Here is a 17,023-nt window from a genome sequence, read left to right as displayed (position 1 = left end):
CAAACTTTACGGCCGCCTCAAGCAAAACAGATTCCAGAGAAAAAAACGAAACTAAAGAAGAAATTTGGCCTTGAAGAAAAATTTGAAAGAGAGGATGATTCGAACGGCGGTGAGAAAGTTTCGCCAACTGCCGCAGAAACTGACCGGTGATGTTGCCGCTAATGCTTCAGGAATTCGTTTTACAGCTTTTTCAAATAAGCTAGATGTCAACATTTTAACGGATTTTTTATACAGAGGGTAACTTCGTCAAAACTCCGTGAAAATGAGTACTAGAAGTTACGTAGTGGAAACCCTGTAAAACAGAAATCAGCTAACAAAGCAGCTCAGCTAAACTGGATCGAAAAGCTTCAAGAAATCGAAGAATTTGCGCGAAAAGGAGGCTCAGAAAAGGCGCACAAACTCCATGCTAGCCGAAATAAATATTTCAGTAAGACAAATCTCATCCCTTCTTCCAATACCTTTTTCTAGTCGAGGAAAGAATAAACGCGATAAAAGACGAAGGAACAGAAGTGCTAGAAATTGGGCTTTTGGCTGGGCATGATTTGGATTATGGATCGATTCCGAGGGCGACTCTGATGACCTGCATCGCTTGGGTTCATGGAATTCCTGTTTGTATTGGTGGATCAGATGCTACTGTAAAAGTAAGTTAACAAAGTCACTGATTCCTAAAATTGAGGCCATTTTTTCTGATGATAATCTTCATAAATTGGCTTGAATTGAGATACTGGGCTCGTCAATCTGCGTTTCGAGCCTGAGTAAGGGTCCTGAGAACACTTTGAAGCCTTGACGGATCCGCTTCTCAGGAGCCTTCCTCTGGCTTTGAACATAGATTTCTGGACCAAGTTTAGATAATTTGTAAATAAGTCTCATTTTTAATCGAAATATTTAGGGTGGAACCTCCTATCCCATCACCGTCCAAAAGTCTAATCGATTGTCCGACATCTCCCGCCAAAACTACCTCCCTTCGATCAACCTGGTCGATTCTGGCGGAGCCTTCCTCCCTCTCCAGTCTGAAATCTTTCCCGACAAAAACGACGGGGGCCGAAACTTCTACAACATCGCAAACATCAGTTCTATGGGAATTCCGATGGTCTCCGTGGTTTGTGGAAGCTGTACCGCTGGCGGAGCGTATACGCCTTCTATGTGTGACGAAAGTAAGTACAAAGTTTATTTTTTGATGTTTGATGCGCTTATGTAATTCGGCAAACAAGTCACTCTATTTCGGGCGGGTATTTATACATTGCCGATCCATAGTTAAAATTTTGGAGCCCCTAAAGTGAGCTCAATGGCTTAAAAGTCCTATGAATAGTCCATTTCCATCTCGATTCCTATTTTCTTCCTTTTTTTAACTCCTTCTTTTCAGTGGTTTTCGTTGACAAGATGGGAACGATGTTCCTCGGTGGACCGCCTCTCGTAGAAGCCGCGACGGGCGAAAAAGTCACTGCAGAAGAGCTTGGTGGAGCGATGCTCCACAGCTCCGTTTCCGGATGTGCAGATTATTTCGCCAGAGACGAGGAAGAATCTGCTGCCTATGTTAGGTCTATTTTCGAAACGCTCAATATTCCAGGTAAACACCTTCTCTTCTCGTCTTCTTTTAATTCCTCTCGTTTAGAATTCGCAACGACGAGAAAAGCTGCGGTAGAACCAAATGTCGAGTATGATATTCTCGATGTCGCTTCGACCAAATCTGATGCTCGTCTGACCATTGCTTGCCTTACAGACGGCTCTGTTTTCCACGAATTCAAAGGTACCTTCTTCAATTCCACTTTCCCGCGTTTATTCACCCTTAGAACTGTACGGTACTGGGCTGGTCTGCGGATATGGCCGAGTAAGCGGACATATGGTCGGTTTCGTCGCGAACAATGGCAACTTTGACTCCGACGCAGCTCTCAAAGGAGCTCATTTCGTTCATTTAGCCTCTGAACGACGCGTTCCAGGATTCGTGTTTGCGCTCTTTAGGAGTCTTAGCTGATTTTTTTGGTAAAAACGATTGTAAAATGCGAAAATAAGTTGTTTTCCTTCAAAACTCGTTGTTCCACGATGATTTCGATGCTTCAAGCGACTCTGTAGCTACTTCTGCTGCCGCTATGCGAGCTAGAGCTGCTTATATCTCCGCTGTTTCTACATCCAAGGTAAGGCAGACTTTTAAACATTTTCCGAATGAAAATTCTAGAGCCCAAAAGTAACCATCGCCTGCGCCGGAGCAAACCGCCTATCCGACCTCTGTCCTCGCCAATACGATCCTAATTTCTTCTTCCGCTGGCCAGCCTCGATGGGACTCAGATCCGGAAACGACTGGGAAGACGAGTCCTTCTTTTCCAGCGCTAGAATTTGGGACGACGGCACGATTGACCCCCGAATGACGCGCGATACGCTCAAGAAATGTATGGACATTTTCGAATTTGGAAGAAACCACGAGCTCTTTATCAAATCGAAAGAATTGGAGACCTATCAGCCGATGTACAGGCTTTAGAAACGAAAAAAAGGATGAAGAATATTTTAAATTTATTGGTGATTTTTACTGTTAACTTACCACTGTAATTTATTCCTGGCGGACGACTGACGACAGAAGAAGTTGGAAAAACGCCTTGAACTTCTCAATCTCTATTTTAAACGTTGATGCTATGTACACTGTAAGAAAAAAGCATTCCCCTACGATAATTAATAAAAAGAAATGATTTAAACTGTTATCAGCTGCTAATTCAAACGATTAGCTCTAGAACCGTCTTCAGGTCCAAATTCAAGGCAATCTATCAAATGAAAAAAGGGCATCTTAGAGTTAATCTGTAGATTTATAGCACCTGAAAAATATTTCGGGAAAAACTAGAATTCGCCCGACGGGCACGCCAGGACTAAAATCGATGTGGTTGGCGAAGCACCTTAAAATAACTCCCGCACCTTCCTCTCTCCTTTTAAAAACATAAAATAGAAATGCAGAATATCTAATTAAAAGAGACAAATCCGAAAAAAATCATGAGCTCATCGCCTTTGTGCCCGAGAGTCACCTCGTTCTGCTGCTTTTTCTCACTCAGGTAGCAAATTTCCGATTTTTAAAGTTCACTGATTTTTTGAATAAATTCAGATCAGGCGCGAATTTTATCGGATGGTTTACCTACTTAGCTAATGCTCTTTATATCGTCGCAGTAGTGAAATCTATCGCAGGGACGCAAAATGCTGTCGATTTTATGGAAGATAGACTAGGAAAAGCTTGAAAAACTAAAGAATAGTATTTTTCTTTATGCATTTTTTGAGCTTGAAAGATGGAACATATCGAAAAACCATTTTCCCTCAATTAATCCACCTCGCTGAGAATGTTGATGGATGCAATGATGATAAACGAATTCAGGTTTATTCCTTCCTCTTTTTCAATAGATAACCCTTTTAAGAAAATAAGATCAACCCTACTCGACAAAGAAGAATGGGCTGCCTACCTAAGAAAGAACATCGAGCTGGTGGAAGTCTGTCCGCTTCTTTCAGAGTCTGTTGATTATGCAAAAGCAATTGATGAAATGCGATTTGATGTTCTTCCGCAGCTCTATTGGACGTCTGCGATTCCGCTGGTGGTTTTGATGATGTCAATTGCTTGGTTGACGACGGTTGAGAGCGCTAGTGTCAGATTGATCAAATCTGTTGGTTATGCATTTGTATCAGGAAAAGGGCGCTTCTTTGGTTTTAACCCCATTGCGTATACTTGCCAAAAATTTGTTTGGGCTAATGAAAACGCCTAAAACAGCAATTCTTCTTCAAGTCATCCTCCAACTCGCTCTTCTCGCTCATTTTCATGGAAGAATGACTCAAATCATCAACAAAGTCGACAAATCTTCCAAAGAAATCGTCGCTGGCGACGGAATCAGCTGGGCTGTTTGGACGATTTTCATCCTCTATTCGCTCTTCAACGTCTTTGGAGTGCCTGTCATCCTTAGTTACATCGATAGAAGAGAAAGACAAGAGATGATGCTCGGGCCAAAAACAGAGAGTGAAATGGAGGTGAGAACAAATGTGTACCAAAAACGCTCCGTGTCGGGGAATCGAACCCCGGTCGCCCGCGTGACAGGCGGGAATACTCACCACTATACTAACACGGATGCTTCTTTAGTTTGAATCGACTCTTGATCGACTGGGAATGAGAAACAGAAGCTTCAGAATCGAGGATGACCCGATGGGCGACAACTTCAGACAACAGCTGGCGGAAATTCAGGGTGGTGTTCGCGATACTACTCCAAGGGTATGTTTTCCACTGTTGTTCATACGGTTTTTCACTTTGGAATTTTCAGACACCAACGCTTTCCAGAGTAACATCTCTCGCCGATGACAGCTCGACACATGGTGGCGATATAGAGACATGAGTTTATTACATCTCCCGCCAGTTTACAAATGCCTACTAAAACCAATCGTACTGATATACCACTACTACTGTTGTATAGTTCTTCTTGCAATAATGTACCTGTAATAAAAATATTTATTTTAAAAGAAGAAAAACAGCGTCCTTAGCTCTTTTTGAGAAGTTTTATTTTACAGCAATCAGAACAGATAGAAAATGCTCAAGAAAAGAAAGAAAGAAGGAAGGAGACTTGTGGCACTGTCCGGTCGAGGTTCTTCGAAAATCCTTTCGCTGAAAATAAATTCCATGGGTGGAGAGATATAAAGCGGCTGGTCATTGATGAAAGCTTTCCCACAAGTGACCATTTCCATCAGAGTTTCAGTATTTGCAAGGTCTAGTTAATCCGTCAAAAGTGAATTTAAAGTTTGAAAGACTTACGAGCAACTTCACTTAGAGTTCTCCAGCGGGTATCAGAGTCACCCTTTTGTCGGAACATAATATCGTTGTATTTCAGAAGAGTATTGAATCCCCATCCGCCTTAAAATAGAACAAATATATTAAATGATGATTGAAATTTATTTTGGGACGCGTTTCGGCCTCAAAGGGGCCTTCGTCAGCCTTAAGTACAGATTTAAATGATAATATATTAATATAAAAATATTATATTAATATAAATATATTAAATATACAAAAAAGAAATATATACGGTATATAACATACTGTTCTGCGTATAAGCCCCAGGCTTAGGAAGCCAATATTGTTGTTTATTGCTTTCCATGATGTCAAGCTCGTATCTGAACATTGTATGCGGTTGTGCTGGTTGGAGGTTATGGCCGATAAGTTATGGGCCATAATTTATTGGTTACCTGAGAGAGTATCGGAAATAATTAAAGTCTTCAAGAAACTTCTGATCCTGAAAAATCGCCCATGGATCCGTTCTTCGTTCTTGCTCCCACGACCCCTCGGCCCAGGCGCGTTGAGCAAAAGCAAAAAGCCTCGGAAACAGCTGCTTGTAGAAATGATTGCCTTCAAGTATCTCTTGGCTCCAGATTCCAGCGTGAATTCCGACGATATTATCCGGCTCACTCAGGCTCGTGCATCGTACGATTGAATTGTCGCAGCTGGGTGCTGAAATTCATGCTGTTATCGATTCATCCACAGATCCGTGTTAGTATAGTGGTGAGCAGGGATGTGCCTTTTGCTATTTTTTCGAGTGCGGTGCGGTGCGAAGTGCGATTTTTTTTGCGGGTTCTTCTGCGGTGCGAAGTGCGATTTTTTCAAATTTATCTTCGCAGTGCGACGCAGAGTGCGAAGTGCGAAATATGGAGAAAAACTGCGGAAAATTTTGCGATAGTGCGAAAAGTGCGGAAGTGCGAAAGTGCGAAGTGCGGATAATTGATGAAAAGTGCGAAATAATTGCGATTCTCTGCGAGTGGGAAAAAGAAAAATCGCCGAAAATTTCTTCCGTACCCGAAATAATTCCAAAACTTTCGATCAAAACCATAATTGAGGCAAAAACAAAAAAAATTTGAATTTTTTAAATGATGGGTGAAGGTGGGGTTGGGGACGAACTGAGATTGATCAACTCAGAGTTCAAAGCCTTTGTCAAGCCCCTAAAACTTAAAAATCATGGAACGGGGCTGAGACGGCCGGAAGGGCCGTCAAGCCCCTTAAACTTAAAAATCATGGAACGGGGCTGAGACGGCCCGAAGGGCCGTCAAGCCCCTAAAACTTAAAAATCATGGAACGGGGCTGAGACGGCCCGAAGGGCCGTGAAGCCCTTAAACTTAAAAATCATGGAACGGGGCTGAGACGGCCCGAAGGGCCGTCAAGCCCCTTAAACTTAAAAATCATGGAACGGGGCTGAGACGGCCCGAAGGGCCGTCAAGCCCCTTAAACTTAAAAATCATGGAACGGGGCTGAGACGGCCCGAAGGCACGCTCCAGCAGAAAAATTTTGGTCAATTGACAAAAATTGACAGAAATTGTCGGCGAATCGACCGCAAAATCCGCAAAGTGCGAAGTGCGAGGAAGGTTAAAAAGTGCGGGATACGACTGCGAAAAGAATCGCACTTTTCAAAAATTTTGCGGAAAGTGCGAAGTGCGGTGCGATGAAAAATATCAGGTCTGAGTGCGGTGCGAAGTGCGAAATTTCCGCAATCGCACCTCGCACTGCGAAGTTTAGTGCGGAATCCGCACTGCGAAGGCACATCCCTGGTGGTGAGTATTCCCGCCTGTCACGCGGGCGACCGGGGTTCGATTCCCCGACACGGAGTATTTTTGGTAGAAACTTTCTACTTTACTGTTTTGTCGATTTCCCCAAAAGTCATACAAAGCATTTTCGTAGAAATTGAGAGGGCGGAAGCTAAAGACTTTGACAAGATCGGAAAACCGAGCATCGTTCATGGATCCTCGCATCTGAGGATCAGGAGATTGCGCAGCATCAAAATTGAGATGAGTCGTTGGCATCAGGACGGTTCTGTAGCCAGCGTTTGCGAGAAGATGACCAACCTCCGTTTCTTATTCATAATTTAGTTTGCGATTTATATTGAGCTTTTTTTGTAGACTAAAGTAAAGTCATGACGAAAACAGAGTCCTTGTTTCGGACATAGTATAATGATTTGACTCATTGTTACGATCAATAAAAACTTACAATATACCACGTATTTACGGAAAGAAACTAAAATGGTTTGTTGGGAAAACTTCTAGAATATTTCACCTGAAGTATTCCATCGACTTCGATGATGATAAGCAGTGATTGAAGTTCCATTTGCCAGTTCCCATTCATCGACCGGGTAGACCTCTTTGTAGCCTGTTTTTTCATCATCATAAGTGAAAATATCTTGCCAAGCATGGATCTGGAATCCGACATTGGAAGTCATGGTAACATACCACTTAAATCATTGAAATATAAACCCAAAAATACCATTACCTGGAAGAATTCATGAAGAATCTGCTCAGCATTGATTTTTCGCTCTGCCATTATTGCCTGACAAGCAGGGCTACTTTTAATCACTTCCATGTTCACTTGATTTCCACCAATATGAATATGCTTCATCTTATGAGAACTATCCTCCATTGTTGCCCAAAGACTCTTCGTTACGACTTCCAAAAAGTTTCTTGTTCCATTGATGCAGGGATTCATGACGTTATTGTAGAAACCATGGGAATCAGCGGACAGCTCCACTTGGTCAGGATCTGAGAGTCGGAAATCGCCTTCTTTTGAAGAATCACCAGATCTTTCATCCATCGCTTCATTGAGTTTTAGTTAACTTTAGCGAAGTTATCAACTCGTTCTTTCAGTATCTATCGGAAGTGAAATAAGTGTAGCGCTTATTATCAATACGGCAACATCATCGATTTTCTTTAACATCGAAAATATATATTATTTTAATCCTATTGAAAATTTATGATTTTTAAAACTGTCCTCTCACTGCTGCTTTTGAGTGTCCAGGAGCCCCAAGCTCTGGAATTATGGTTATTCCTTTTCTTGATGCCTCGGCAAGCAGACCCCTGAACGTCGCAACTGTGAAATGTCCTGTTCCATGAGACTCTACATCGGCACCAGAACCTAAAAGCGGCTCGTGAATATTCTCATCCTTGATTTCAATCGAGATAAACTATTTGAACCGTTCCTAATTGAGGCATGAGACAACTATGTCCAGCAGGATCATGACATCTGCTTGCTCCAAGCTCAGTTAATTTCGGAAGTTCTGGAATTTCGAGTCGCCAGCCCTCGTTATCAGCAAGTTTAAGATGCAGAACATTCAAATTAACTCTCTGCATGATGTTCATTAATGAACTTATTGTTCCAGCTTGGTAAAAATTTCGCGCGACATCAATAAAAACGCCTCTATGCTCAAATCGAGGCCCTGCATCAGACATGGTTCCAGTAAAGATCATAGCATCATCAGTCTCACGAACCTTATCAATCAGCTTCGTTATGAAGCTTAGGGTTTCCGGAATATCTTCACAGGTTGCTATGTCTAAGACGATATCAGATGAAGTAGCAAGTCGCCATTTATCCCCGCCATGCAAATATCCAACTCTGATAAGCCATGTCGAACATTGTGTTGTACTCGATGGGATGCATTTTTCACCAATTTGTCGCTCCTCCAGCACTTGGCATTTGCACTGAGTTCCACCAGTTCCTTGACCGCTTTGAGGTAAACATTCCTTGCAAATTGGGTTTGGGCAAGCGAGATTTTCTTGATAGTCATAAATCCATTTTCTCGAACTGATCGGAACTCCGTTTCTAGGTTGTTCCTTTCCATTTTGAACTTCGAGAGTGCTTGGTTTTGTTTCGATAAACGAAGGGACCGGGAGAATCGGCACGCCATATTTTTCCACTGATTTTCCATCTTCAACGACTTTAAGATTGTTGTTCATCATCCAGACGTCTGGAGCCATAGGTACAGTGGATGCGTCTAAAACATCTCGTTTTGTCATTTTGTCGCCGCGGAATTCAGTGACAAAGTCTGGTCTGTTGAACGTAAAGCCACGGTCAGCAGTTACTTTTGTAGATTCAAGATTCTTCGCCGAGCACTCTTCATAATCTACGCAAGCAATGTACCAATTGGGCATGATGGTGGAATCGGAAACCACCCAGCCAAGAGCTTTGAGATTAATTTCAATCATTTCACCAATCTTCAGCGGGGCCCATTCTCCTATGACAGGGGTGATTGTCCATAATTGCCCATCAACATGAGCAACTTCCAGGCCTTGGCCAATGTTGAAAGGCTCGTAGATTGGATCTGTTGAGTTAACCCTGAGAATCGTGTCGCTTTCACATGGTTTCTATTGAATCTCAGGGTTCCTGAAATCAAGGAAGAGAACCAGTTCCTGTGATAAAAGTAGATCGACCAATGCGGCTGAAGATTGAGCTCTTCCGTTCCAGTATTTGTGATTGATATTCTAAATTCAAAAGCAGATTCGTCCTCATTCGCTGGATAATCAAATTCCGTCGTCCGCACTAGATTATTTACGACAGTATACTCAATAAACAAATTCCTCGCCCATTTATCGAGGTACTCCTGTGGCGCTAATTGCGTTGATAGCGCCACGAGTTGAAGCAAAAGAAGCTTCATGCAATTCTTATTTTCTCTCTTGTCTCTAGTTTTCGTCGATATCGAGGACTACTGAAATGAGTGGAAGGGGGTCTCGAAAACACAAATTTATTAAAAAGCAAATTTCAAAAGCATCAATGACGAGCAAAGATTCCATTTGCCTTCCTTGACAGTTTTTATAAGCGAAACCACAAGCATTTTTGTGGTAATGTGTCATCATTACTGAAGTTTAAACGACAGTATTTCGCTCCCAAATTATATCCTCACTCTGATGCCAACTCTAAAGATGTGGAGGAATAAAATCAACATAATAAAATAGCCATTCGATGTTCAATAAACTCATTATCGGTAATTTTTGACAAGAAGGCTTCTCAAAATTGACAATAAAAATATTGAATAATCTGCATCTTAACTCGCCTAATGCTCCTAAGCATGTCCTTGTGGCCACTTTAAAGTTTGATAACAAGAGCAAAAACAAAAACAACGCGGGACAAGACCTTGTTTTAACAATGATCTCAGCAAGATTTTGTGGCCCTTTCTTGTGGTTCTTTCTAAAATTATCGTTTAGCTTCCGAGTTTTGGATGTAATTTCTGATTATTTGCTCGGGATAATTGCGAGTGCGTAAATGAGAATTTGAATTATTTCTTTGGCAATTTGTAATTTTGAAAGAAGAAAAAACCTAGAAGCGTGCGGAGAGTACCGTAAAAAGGCAATAAAATTGATCGAACAAAATTTCGCTAAAAGTGCGTCGTAAAAAAAGCCCGCTAATTTTCATAATTTCAAGAAGAGGGAGAAGTGAGAGAGAGAGTAAGACGTGAAATAAGAGAATGACGGGCCACTCGATGAACCTCTCGAAATTTCAACCCTCCAAGCTTCCCGGAATGACCGAAGCGATGAGACGAGGCGATGACAGGAAAGAAAAAGTCTTTGGGCAAGATCACGATGTTCTCAAATTTTTCAAAGTGGCGATTTTCATCATCTTTGGCACCGGTTTTTCATTGCTGCTTCTTACAGTCTCCTTTCAATTTCTTCTGTCTTTGAGTTTTCATGGAGTTTTTGAAGTTATCTCCGCGGGTTTGGCGAAAATCGGCGATTATATTTATTCGATGCTGGATTACATCGCTATTGTAAGTTCTTTCGACCCCTGAAACTCCTCATTCTCAATTTAAGATCTTCATTCTTCTCTGGATCAGCGTCCTTGGTCACCACGAGTTTGGAAATTTGAAGCGCTCCGACTGGCAGCGATTTTCGTACTGAAAAAAAGAATGAGATTGAATAAATGAGAAACTTTGCAAAAAACATTTCGATCAGACATGCCGGGTAGAACTACTAAATGACTGGGTAGGAGATGTTGAGCCGTTGTTTGACCGAGCTTACTTGAATTTCGCGGTGAATTTGAGATTCAAGCGCTTTTGTCTTTTCGGTCAGAACATGGGTGCTATTTTGTCTAGGACACGTCTGTGGTCTGTCAGGATGTTGTTTTCGTAAGTATCAAATTGTTACTTGAACGAAGAGCATTCTATGACATTTTTCTCTATTATCCTTCTTCCATGGTCTCTCCATGGTCTATTTTTGATCATGTAAATGACGTTCGTGGAGGAAGTTGCGGCTGAGTACCCATCAAGTTGTTTTCTATGAGCCGACGACGGGCGGAGACGTGTATCTTCCGACCGGCCACTTCTAATTCTCCGCACCCATTTCCGAGCCCGAGCGCCAGAGTTATTCCTTAAAGTGGTACATACTCTTATCAGCGGGCAAAAATGGCCTGGAGATGACGCAACGGATCTGAGAGACTGTCAATTTACGTCTGTTAGAATCTGATAAAATATTCTCCACTAAAAACGGATTTATTGATATTTTTGCTGAAAACGCTCTTTAGAGAATTCTAGCGCACGTGGCGGGCAAACGATGATGCTGCTTTGGTACACCCTTAATGACTCTTACTTAGCGCTTGTTCTCGCATAAGCCCTGACAGCTTGACGGAGCATCGAACATGCTTTTTCACAGCCTCGTTTTTTTCACGTTTTTTTTGGCGAAAAACTGGCGACTTGCCAGTGGCGAGCTTTTGTAAAAAAACAGCCATTTCGCCATCCAAATTGATAAAAATAACCGCAAAAATCAAATCATTTTTTTAGCTTGCTATTTATGTTCCTTGAGCAAAACCTGTCACTAACACTTCTCATTTGTCACGATAAGTGGCCGCTTTTCTCCATATTCTAGTGCTCAGCAGATAGCTAAATCAACAGAAAGTTACGTCAACTGGCAGAGTGGCCTTCGTAGAATAAAGGGGCAGTTGTTTTTATCACTAATGAGTTTTAAGCACTTTACGGTTTTTTGATAAGCAGCTTTTTTTCTTGCAATTTCGAGTGGCCTAGCCAGTTACGTTTTTTTTTTTGTTAAAAACTGTTATCTCAAGTCGACGAAACTTGGCTGTTCGCCTTCAGAACTTGCAAAAATGATGCTTATCGGAAAACCGATAAAAATAACTGTACCCAAATTGCTTATTTTGAGAAAATATACTGTAAGAAGATTCTGATCTATTTTGCTGGAAACAGTCAAGACATATTCCAACAGAAATGAGAAAAAATCAATAAGACAACCCTTCGGGGTAAGACATTACTTCCAGTGGCCTCACATAACTTTCAATTCGGTTGATTACGGACATTAGAGCAAAGACTCAAAATGGAGCTTCCAAAGTGTCGCTCCACATCTTTGAGATCGGAAAACTAAAATATTAACGACAGTTCTCCAGTTAAAAACTCCAAGAAATAGACCTTTACTTGTCATTTTCGTCATCTGAGTCGAGCAAATTACAAGAAAATAGAATGAAGCTTTCTTTCGTTTTTCTCGCCCCTGTCTTTTCGAAACATCTTCAAGATGTTTGGGAAATCTTGAATAAAGCAGAGGATTATAATCAAGGTGAGTCGTTGTTTAGTTCTTTCTGTTAAAATTTTCTTTTCAGATGTCGTAAGAAATCATTATAATCAAATCAAAGAATACGGCGTTCTTGCTGGTTACTTTTAGTGCTTCTCAAAATCTTCATAATTTGTGGACGAAATAAATTTATTGCAAAAAATAGTTGAGAGTCAAGATTTCATTTGATATTAGCAAACTTTTAGCTCATCTTCAGTTTTTGGTCTTTGTTTTGACACATTCTTCGTAGCTTGGAAGATCATCAGCAGTGGGTTGTTTTGTTTTGACCGCTTGATCTCTTTTTGATAAAAGAAAGTTGGGAACACTTGTTATTCAAAATTTTGAGTTGGACCGTCCAATTCGGACTGTTAAATTCTGATCTGCCAACAACAGTATGTTTACTATTTGAGTGAGTCGTGGATTGTTAAAATTTTTAAATTTGAAAAACAGACTAAGGGGCGACTCATCGCGAAATTTGTTTTGCTTAATGGCGAGATCACACTGTGTAAATTTGATTTTATCTTCCATTTTGATAGAAAACAAATAATTTATTGAACTAAAATATCCGAAAAATGAAGAGTAACTTGGCGCAGCCAAGTTTTAATTCAGATTGTCAGATCGGCAAAGACAGAATTCGATCAATTAGCACAATTTTACAGAGAGAGATCTTTAGGTTAATGGATAACTAGGCCTTGGCCATAGCGTCATCATAGCTTGGCGGCTTATCGACAGAAAAATCCATCGGGGCGGTCGGTTGGATCTCATTTTCCGCTGGTTCGTGTATCTCGACGACAGTTTCGTTCGACAGTAGAAAGTCACCGGATCGACGGAATCGTTCCTCATCCCGGGAACTCGTTCTTTTACAGGCAGATCGAAAAACGCAGAAAAACGAGAACGCGATGGTGAGGCCGGCGAGCGCGAGCAAACTCATCGTCATTAGACACTCACGGGAGAGGGGTGTCTCAGACTCTGAGGGTTTTTCGCAGCCGGCTGGGGTCATTTTTTTCTCTTCTCGCAAATCGATGTTAGTAGATTCTGGTTTGATATCGAACGACTTTCGGAAGAACGGTAAATGTTTGTTTTAAAATGAGTATTAAATTAGTGTAGAATACCTCGGCGCCGAGTCGGATGTCGAGCAGAATGGCCCGACCTACTCCCGCATGAGGGCGCAGGGTGCGCGGAGGACTCTGAATCCTCCGAACTTCGCGAGTCCAGGGAGAACTGATGAGTTGGCGATAAACCCTAAATACACTAAGCGAGCGTAACACCTGGGAGTGAGCGCAGCAGGGCGGACGGGATATTTTTGTTCTACCCATGCTTGTATCAATTTTAGGGGCAAGTAGGAGTGATCGCGCACAGAACATGGATTTTACGGAATTAAACGACAAAGTTGATCGAATTCCTGAAGATGCGGGAACCAAAGATAAACCTATCATTTTTCACATCGGCCCAGGAGCAAAACCAGAAAGCTACGCTTTTTATCTGCAGTACGGAGAGAAGATTAAAGGAAAATACCAGAGGTTCCGGATGCGAATAAGGCAAGCAAACTCAGAGGGCTGCATTCTCGAGTGCAATCATTCAAGAAACAAGGGCACTAAATGTGCTCAACTGCAAGTTTGTGACGCAAGGAGTGAAGAACCCGAAGCCAAGGCCGTACTACACGATCAGCCACAAGTTCTTGTTATTTCCCACTAATTTTCCACTGCTTCTCTACTTTATCTGTGCAAAAAAAAACTTGAAAATAAATTTTATCATCGAAAGTAAATCTTTTTGACTCTTTATTTAGATTCAGCGCAAAATTTCACTCTAGAAAAGTTTTCCTAGTTTATAAATTCTTTTATAAAAATGAGCGCGAAAAATCAGTCTAGCGAAATTAAGCTCCTACGGGGGGTACTACGCAGTCAGAAATGATGGCGGTGTTTGAACAAAGATTGACACACTTCACGCTGGGATTAGGCGGCTTCGCGCTCCCTCCCTTGCTTGCCCACCCGCTGAGTAAGTCATGGAGGTTCTCCCTCTGCGCTCCTCTGCGCACTCTCCTCCGGCGCCCTGCTCAGAGCGCTCTTCAACCCCTTTTCCGTTCTTCCACCTCTTTTTCCGCGCGCCCTCTTGCGGATGAAGGTCGGGCCATTATGCTTCGCGCCCGCCGAGTCGGCGCAAAAAGAAAACTCACGTGATGATAGAAAGAACCAGGTAGTCAATCTACTTGCTGAGTTTGGCAGCTTCTGAACTTAAAACAATAGTCGAATATGCAAAAAATTTCTCGGGCGGTGTATTTTTTCACGTTGGAACTTTTCACAAAGTGGCTCGACCACGCGCCAAAGTTTTCGCGGTTCAAGTTTAAACGCTGGGTTTTTCAATTCCACCGAAGCGCCTTTTTTGTCTGGATATTGAATTGAGACCAATTTTCTCCATTTATTTTTGATTAAAAAGTAGACACGAAAAGATCGCAAGATGCAATCTTGTCCGGTTTAGCATGCTCTCAACGAGGGGATGGAATACAAAAGCTCCCTAAGCCGGACATCGTACACTTTGCCCTTCACATGGGATTTTTCAACAAGCGGCGTGTGCCGTATTTTTAAGCGTATTGGAAAGTATCAATAGCTTTTTCGGTCAAGAGGGTTAATTTTGACGAACAAAAAAAATGTTTTTTTTTTTTAATTTTTTTTTTTGGTTAATTTTTAGTTGATTCTTTCGAATCTCCATTTTCCTGAACTCTAGAATACAGAATCTGGTTGGACAACGTGAAGACTGCGGAAATTCTAATTAGCTTCCGGGATACTCTGAACAATCCGCTCTACATCCCCTGGCGAAGGGGTCACCTTAATCAGAATTCGGTGGATAAATCCGCGCGCCACTAGAATTCCCTTCCGAGCCAGTTCATTCTAAACCGACCTTCAAAAACTCGACAGCAATTTATTGGCTAAAAATACAGAAAAAAAGAATTCAAGTGGCGGTCACGTGGGAAGAGTCCGTCTAAAAGCATGAAACTAAGAGGCGATCAAGTTCTGGACCTCGTTACGCGTCAGATGCGCGACTGGAATCTTGTCAGGACAAATTTCTCGCCGCCATGGAAAAACTATGCATGCAAGAATTCGGGACACGAAAATCGACGCATAGGGAAAAATCCTCGACAAGGGAAGATCAAAAAAGCCACGTTTCAAATTCTCATCAATTTTCAATGATCGAAATCAAAAGGCAAACCTTGCAAAAAAAAATGATGAAAAAGGGTTCTATTTTTTCATTTTATTCAAAGTTTTTTCTTGTCATTGCCTCCATCCTCCTCTTTTTGGCTGTTCTGACCAGTTGGCTGTTCTATTGTGATCGTATTTGCTCCGATATTATTTGGCAGAGTGACTTTGCATGACCAACATAAAAACTGGCAGAAGCAAACCCAAGATGCGTCGGTGGAGTCATCTTCCCTCGAAGTAGTGTACCAAAACTCAAAGGGCATTTTTTATATTTTCTCTTTTCTCGAAAAAAGGGAAATAAAATTTGCGAGTTCGGGACAAATTTTCAATTTGACTGCAAATTATATTTACAATGCAAGTGACTAGTGAATGTTTGAAAAATTGATTCTCTCGGCAAGATCATAGAAGGCTACTCGTGGCAAAAAACAGCATCATAAGGCAAACTTTGCAAAAAAATATGATGTATTATGATCAGCTTTAAAGGTTATCCGGCCCAGATGCCTCCATCGTCGATTTCTACGTTTCCGAAATTTGATATCAATTTATCAAAGCTCGACTGCTTGAATATTTGATGATCGAGGGGTCTTTTGGAAGGTCGTTTTTCTTGCGCTGGTCTTTCTTCTTTTATTTCTAAAATTTATGAATGTGTTATCTATTCAGTAAATTATCAAAGCGAATGCAGCATCTTAAACGTTTAATTGTGAAGTCGCTTTATATATAATTTAAAATTAGCATGATCAATTTTTGAGGCATATTTTATGGTTCCTTCGAAAGAAAGATTATTTACTTTATATAAAGACAAAAAATTAAAGAACAAACAAAGACCTCATTTTTTAGCCCTACCTAAAAGTTCAACCCTTGAATTCAACTTTGCAATAAAATCTGAGTTGTTTCCATTCCCCATTTTCAAACTTTCCAACTCCTTCTGCGCATCTTCAATGGCAGCTTGAAAGTTCTGAAGTTTTCTCTTTTCGTCAAACGTCAACGTGAAGACACTAGAAAGAAAGCCTGTAACAACACCGCATTTTTAATAAAATATTTATCTAATTTCATCATGTGTTATTCCGCTTTTCGTGTAAGTGGAAAAGAAACACGAGTTTAAATTTATTTCTAAAACGAAACGTCGAAAACGAATCAGAAACATGTGTTATGCCAAAAAAAACTTTGAAAAGGATTTTTACCTTGTTGGAAATTGACCTTCATCAAGAGAAATAATCGTCAAGTCCTTGGCGCCTTCGTTGAGCATCATCAGTCTCTCCGTTTTTACTTTTCCGCCGCGCTGGCGAAAAATGTATAATTTGGTATATTTTGGGGTCGAAAGTGCGCGAATCCCAGCGAACAGTTTAGACGGAAAATGAAAAGGTAAACAACCATTATTGAGCGTGAAAGGGATTGTGAACACGTGAGCTTATGTTTAGACAGGATTTTGTTGGTGATAGTATTTAGCGAGCGCGGACCTGGCGACTTCACGAGGGCCTTCTTTTTATCTTTCCGAGATTTAAGGATCAGCTGAAAAACGGGTTCGAAAAATA

General features: G+C 41.3%; 5 protein-coding genes and 1 non-coding gene across 6 annotated transcripts; 2 read left to right on the top strand and 4 right to left on the bottom strand.

Moving 5' to 3' along the window:
• The first annotated feature begins 94 nt into the window (after positions 1-94).
• On the top strand, positions 95-2,684 carry LOC145701073 (putative methylcrotonoyl-CoA carboxylase beta chain, mitochondrial). The gene is made up of 9 exons (XM_081778301.1): positions 95-237; positions 285-427; positions 469-641; positions 890-1,154; positions 1,364-1,567; positions 1,613-1,747; positions 1,791-1,937; positions 2,011-2,132; positions 2,174-2,684. The coding sequence occupies exons 1-9, from the start codon at positions 95-97 to the stop codon at positions 2,471-2,473; spliced, it is 1,632 nt and encodes a 543-aa protein (XP_081634427.1). The 3' UTR covers positions 2,474-2,684.
• Positions 2,685-2,897: 213 nt separating this feature from the next.
• LOC145703215 (uncharacterized) lies at positions 2,898-4,440 on the top strand. The gene is given in 7 exon segments (XM_081780543.1): positions 2,898-3,032; positions 3,083-3,201; positions 3,261-3,346; positions 3,387-3,718; positions 3,720-3,987; positions 4,097-4,225; positions 4,275-4,440. Coding segments are annotated over 7 exon segments (1,065 nt in total). The 5' UTR covers positions 2,898-2,973; the 3' UTR covers positions 4,347-4,440.
• TRNAD-GUC (transfer RNA aspartic acid (anticodon GUC)) lies at positions 4,014-4,085 on the bottom strand. The gene has a single exon. It is a non-coding gene; the product is annotated as a tRNA-Asp (tRNA).
• Positions 4,441-4,497: 57 nt separating the features above from the next.
• Positions 4,498-7,570, bottom strand: LOC145703269 (N,N'-diacetylchitobiase-like). Its single transcript, XM_081780606.1, has 7 exons — positions 7,253-7,570; positions 7,040-7,214; positions 6,624-6,839; positions 5,188-5,449; positions 5,042-5,115; positions 4,760-4,858; positions 4,498-4,715 (listed from the first exon to the last, which is right to left on the bottom strand). Exons 1-7 carry the CDS (start codon positions 7,568-7,570, stop codon positions 4,522-4,524), a joined length of 1,338 nt encoding a protein of 445 aa, XP_081636732.1. The 3' UTR covers positions 4,498-4,521.
• Positions 7,571-7,753: 183 nt separating this feature from the next.
• LOC145701072 (N,N'-diacetylchitobiase-like) lies at positions 7,754-9,407 on the bottom strand. The gene is made up of 2 exons (XM_081778300.1): positions 9,157-9,407; positions 7,754-9,103 (listed from the first exon to the last, which is right to left on the bottom strand). Exons 1-2 carry the CDS (start codon positions 9,405-9,407, stop codon positions 7,927-7,929), a joined length of 1,428 nt encoding a protein of 475 aa, XP_081634426.1. The 3' UTR covers positions 7,754-7,926.
• Positions 9,408-15,961: 6,554 nt separating this feature from the next.
• On the bottom strand, positions 15,962-16,995 carry LOC145705273 (uncharacterized). Its single transcript, XM_081782730.1, has 4 exons — positions 16,949-16,995; positions 16,673-16,757; positions 16,335-16,486; positions 15,962-16,121 (listed from the first exon to the last, which is right to left on the bottom strand). The coding sequence occupies exons 2-4, from the start codon at positions 16,738-16,740 to the stop codon at positions 15,976-15,978; spliced, it is 366 nt and encodes a 121-aa protein (XP_081638856.1). The 5' UTR covers positions 16,741-16,757; positions 16,949-16,995; the 3' UTR covers positions 15,962-15,975.
• Positions 16,996-17,023: the final 28 nt, after the last annotated feature.

This window comes from Oikopleura dioica, chromosome PAR, assembly GCF_907165135.1.
Source record: "Oikopleura dioica chromosome PAR, OKI2018_I68_1.0, whole genome shotgun sequence".
In the NCBI taxonomy this organism is placed as follows: domain Eukaryota; kingdom Metazoa; phylum Chordata; class Appendicularia; order Copelata; family Oikopleuridae; genus Oikopleura; species Oikopleura dioica.
The sequence above is the reverse complement of the archived record's forward strand: the minus strand, read 5'-3'. Positions and strand labels throughout refer to the sequence as shown.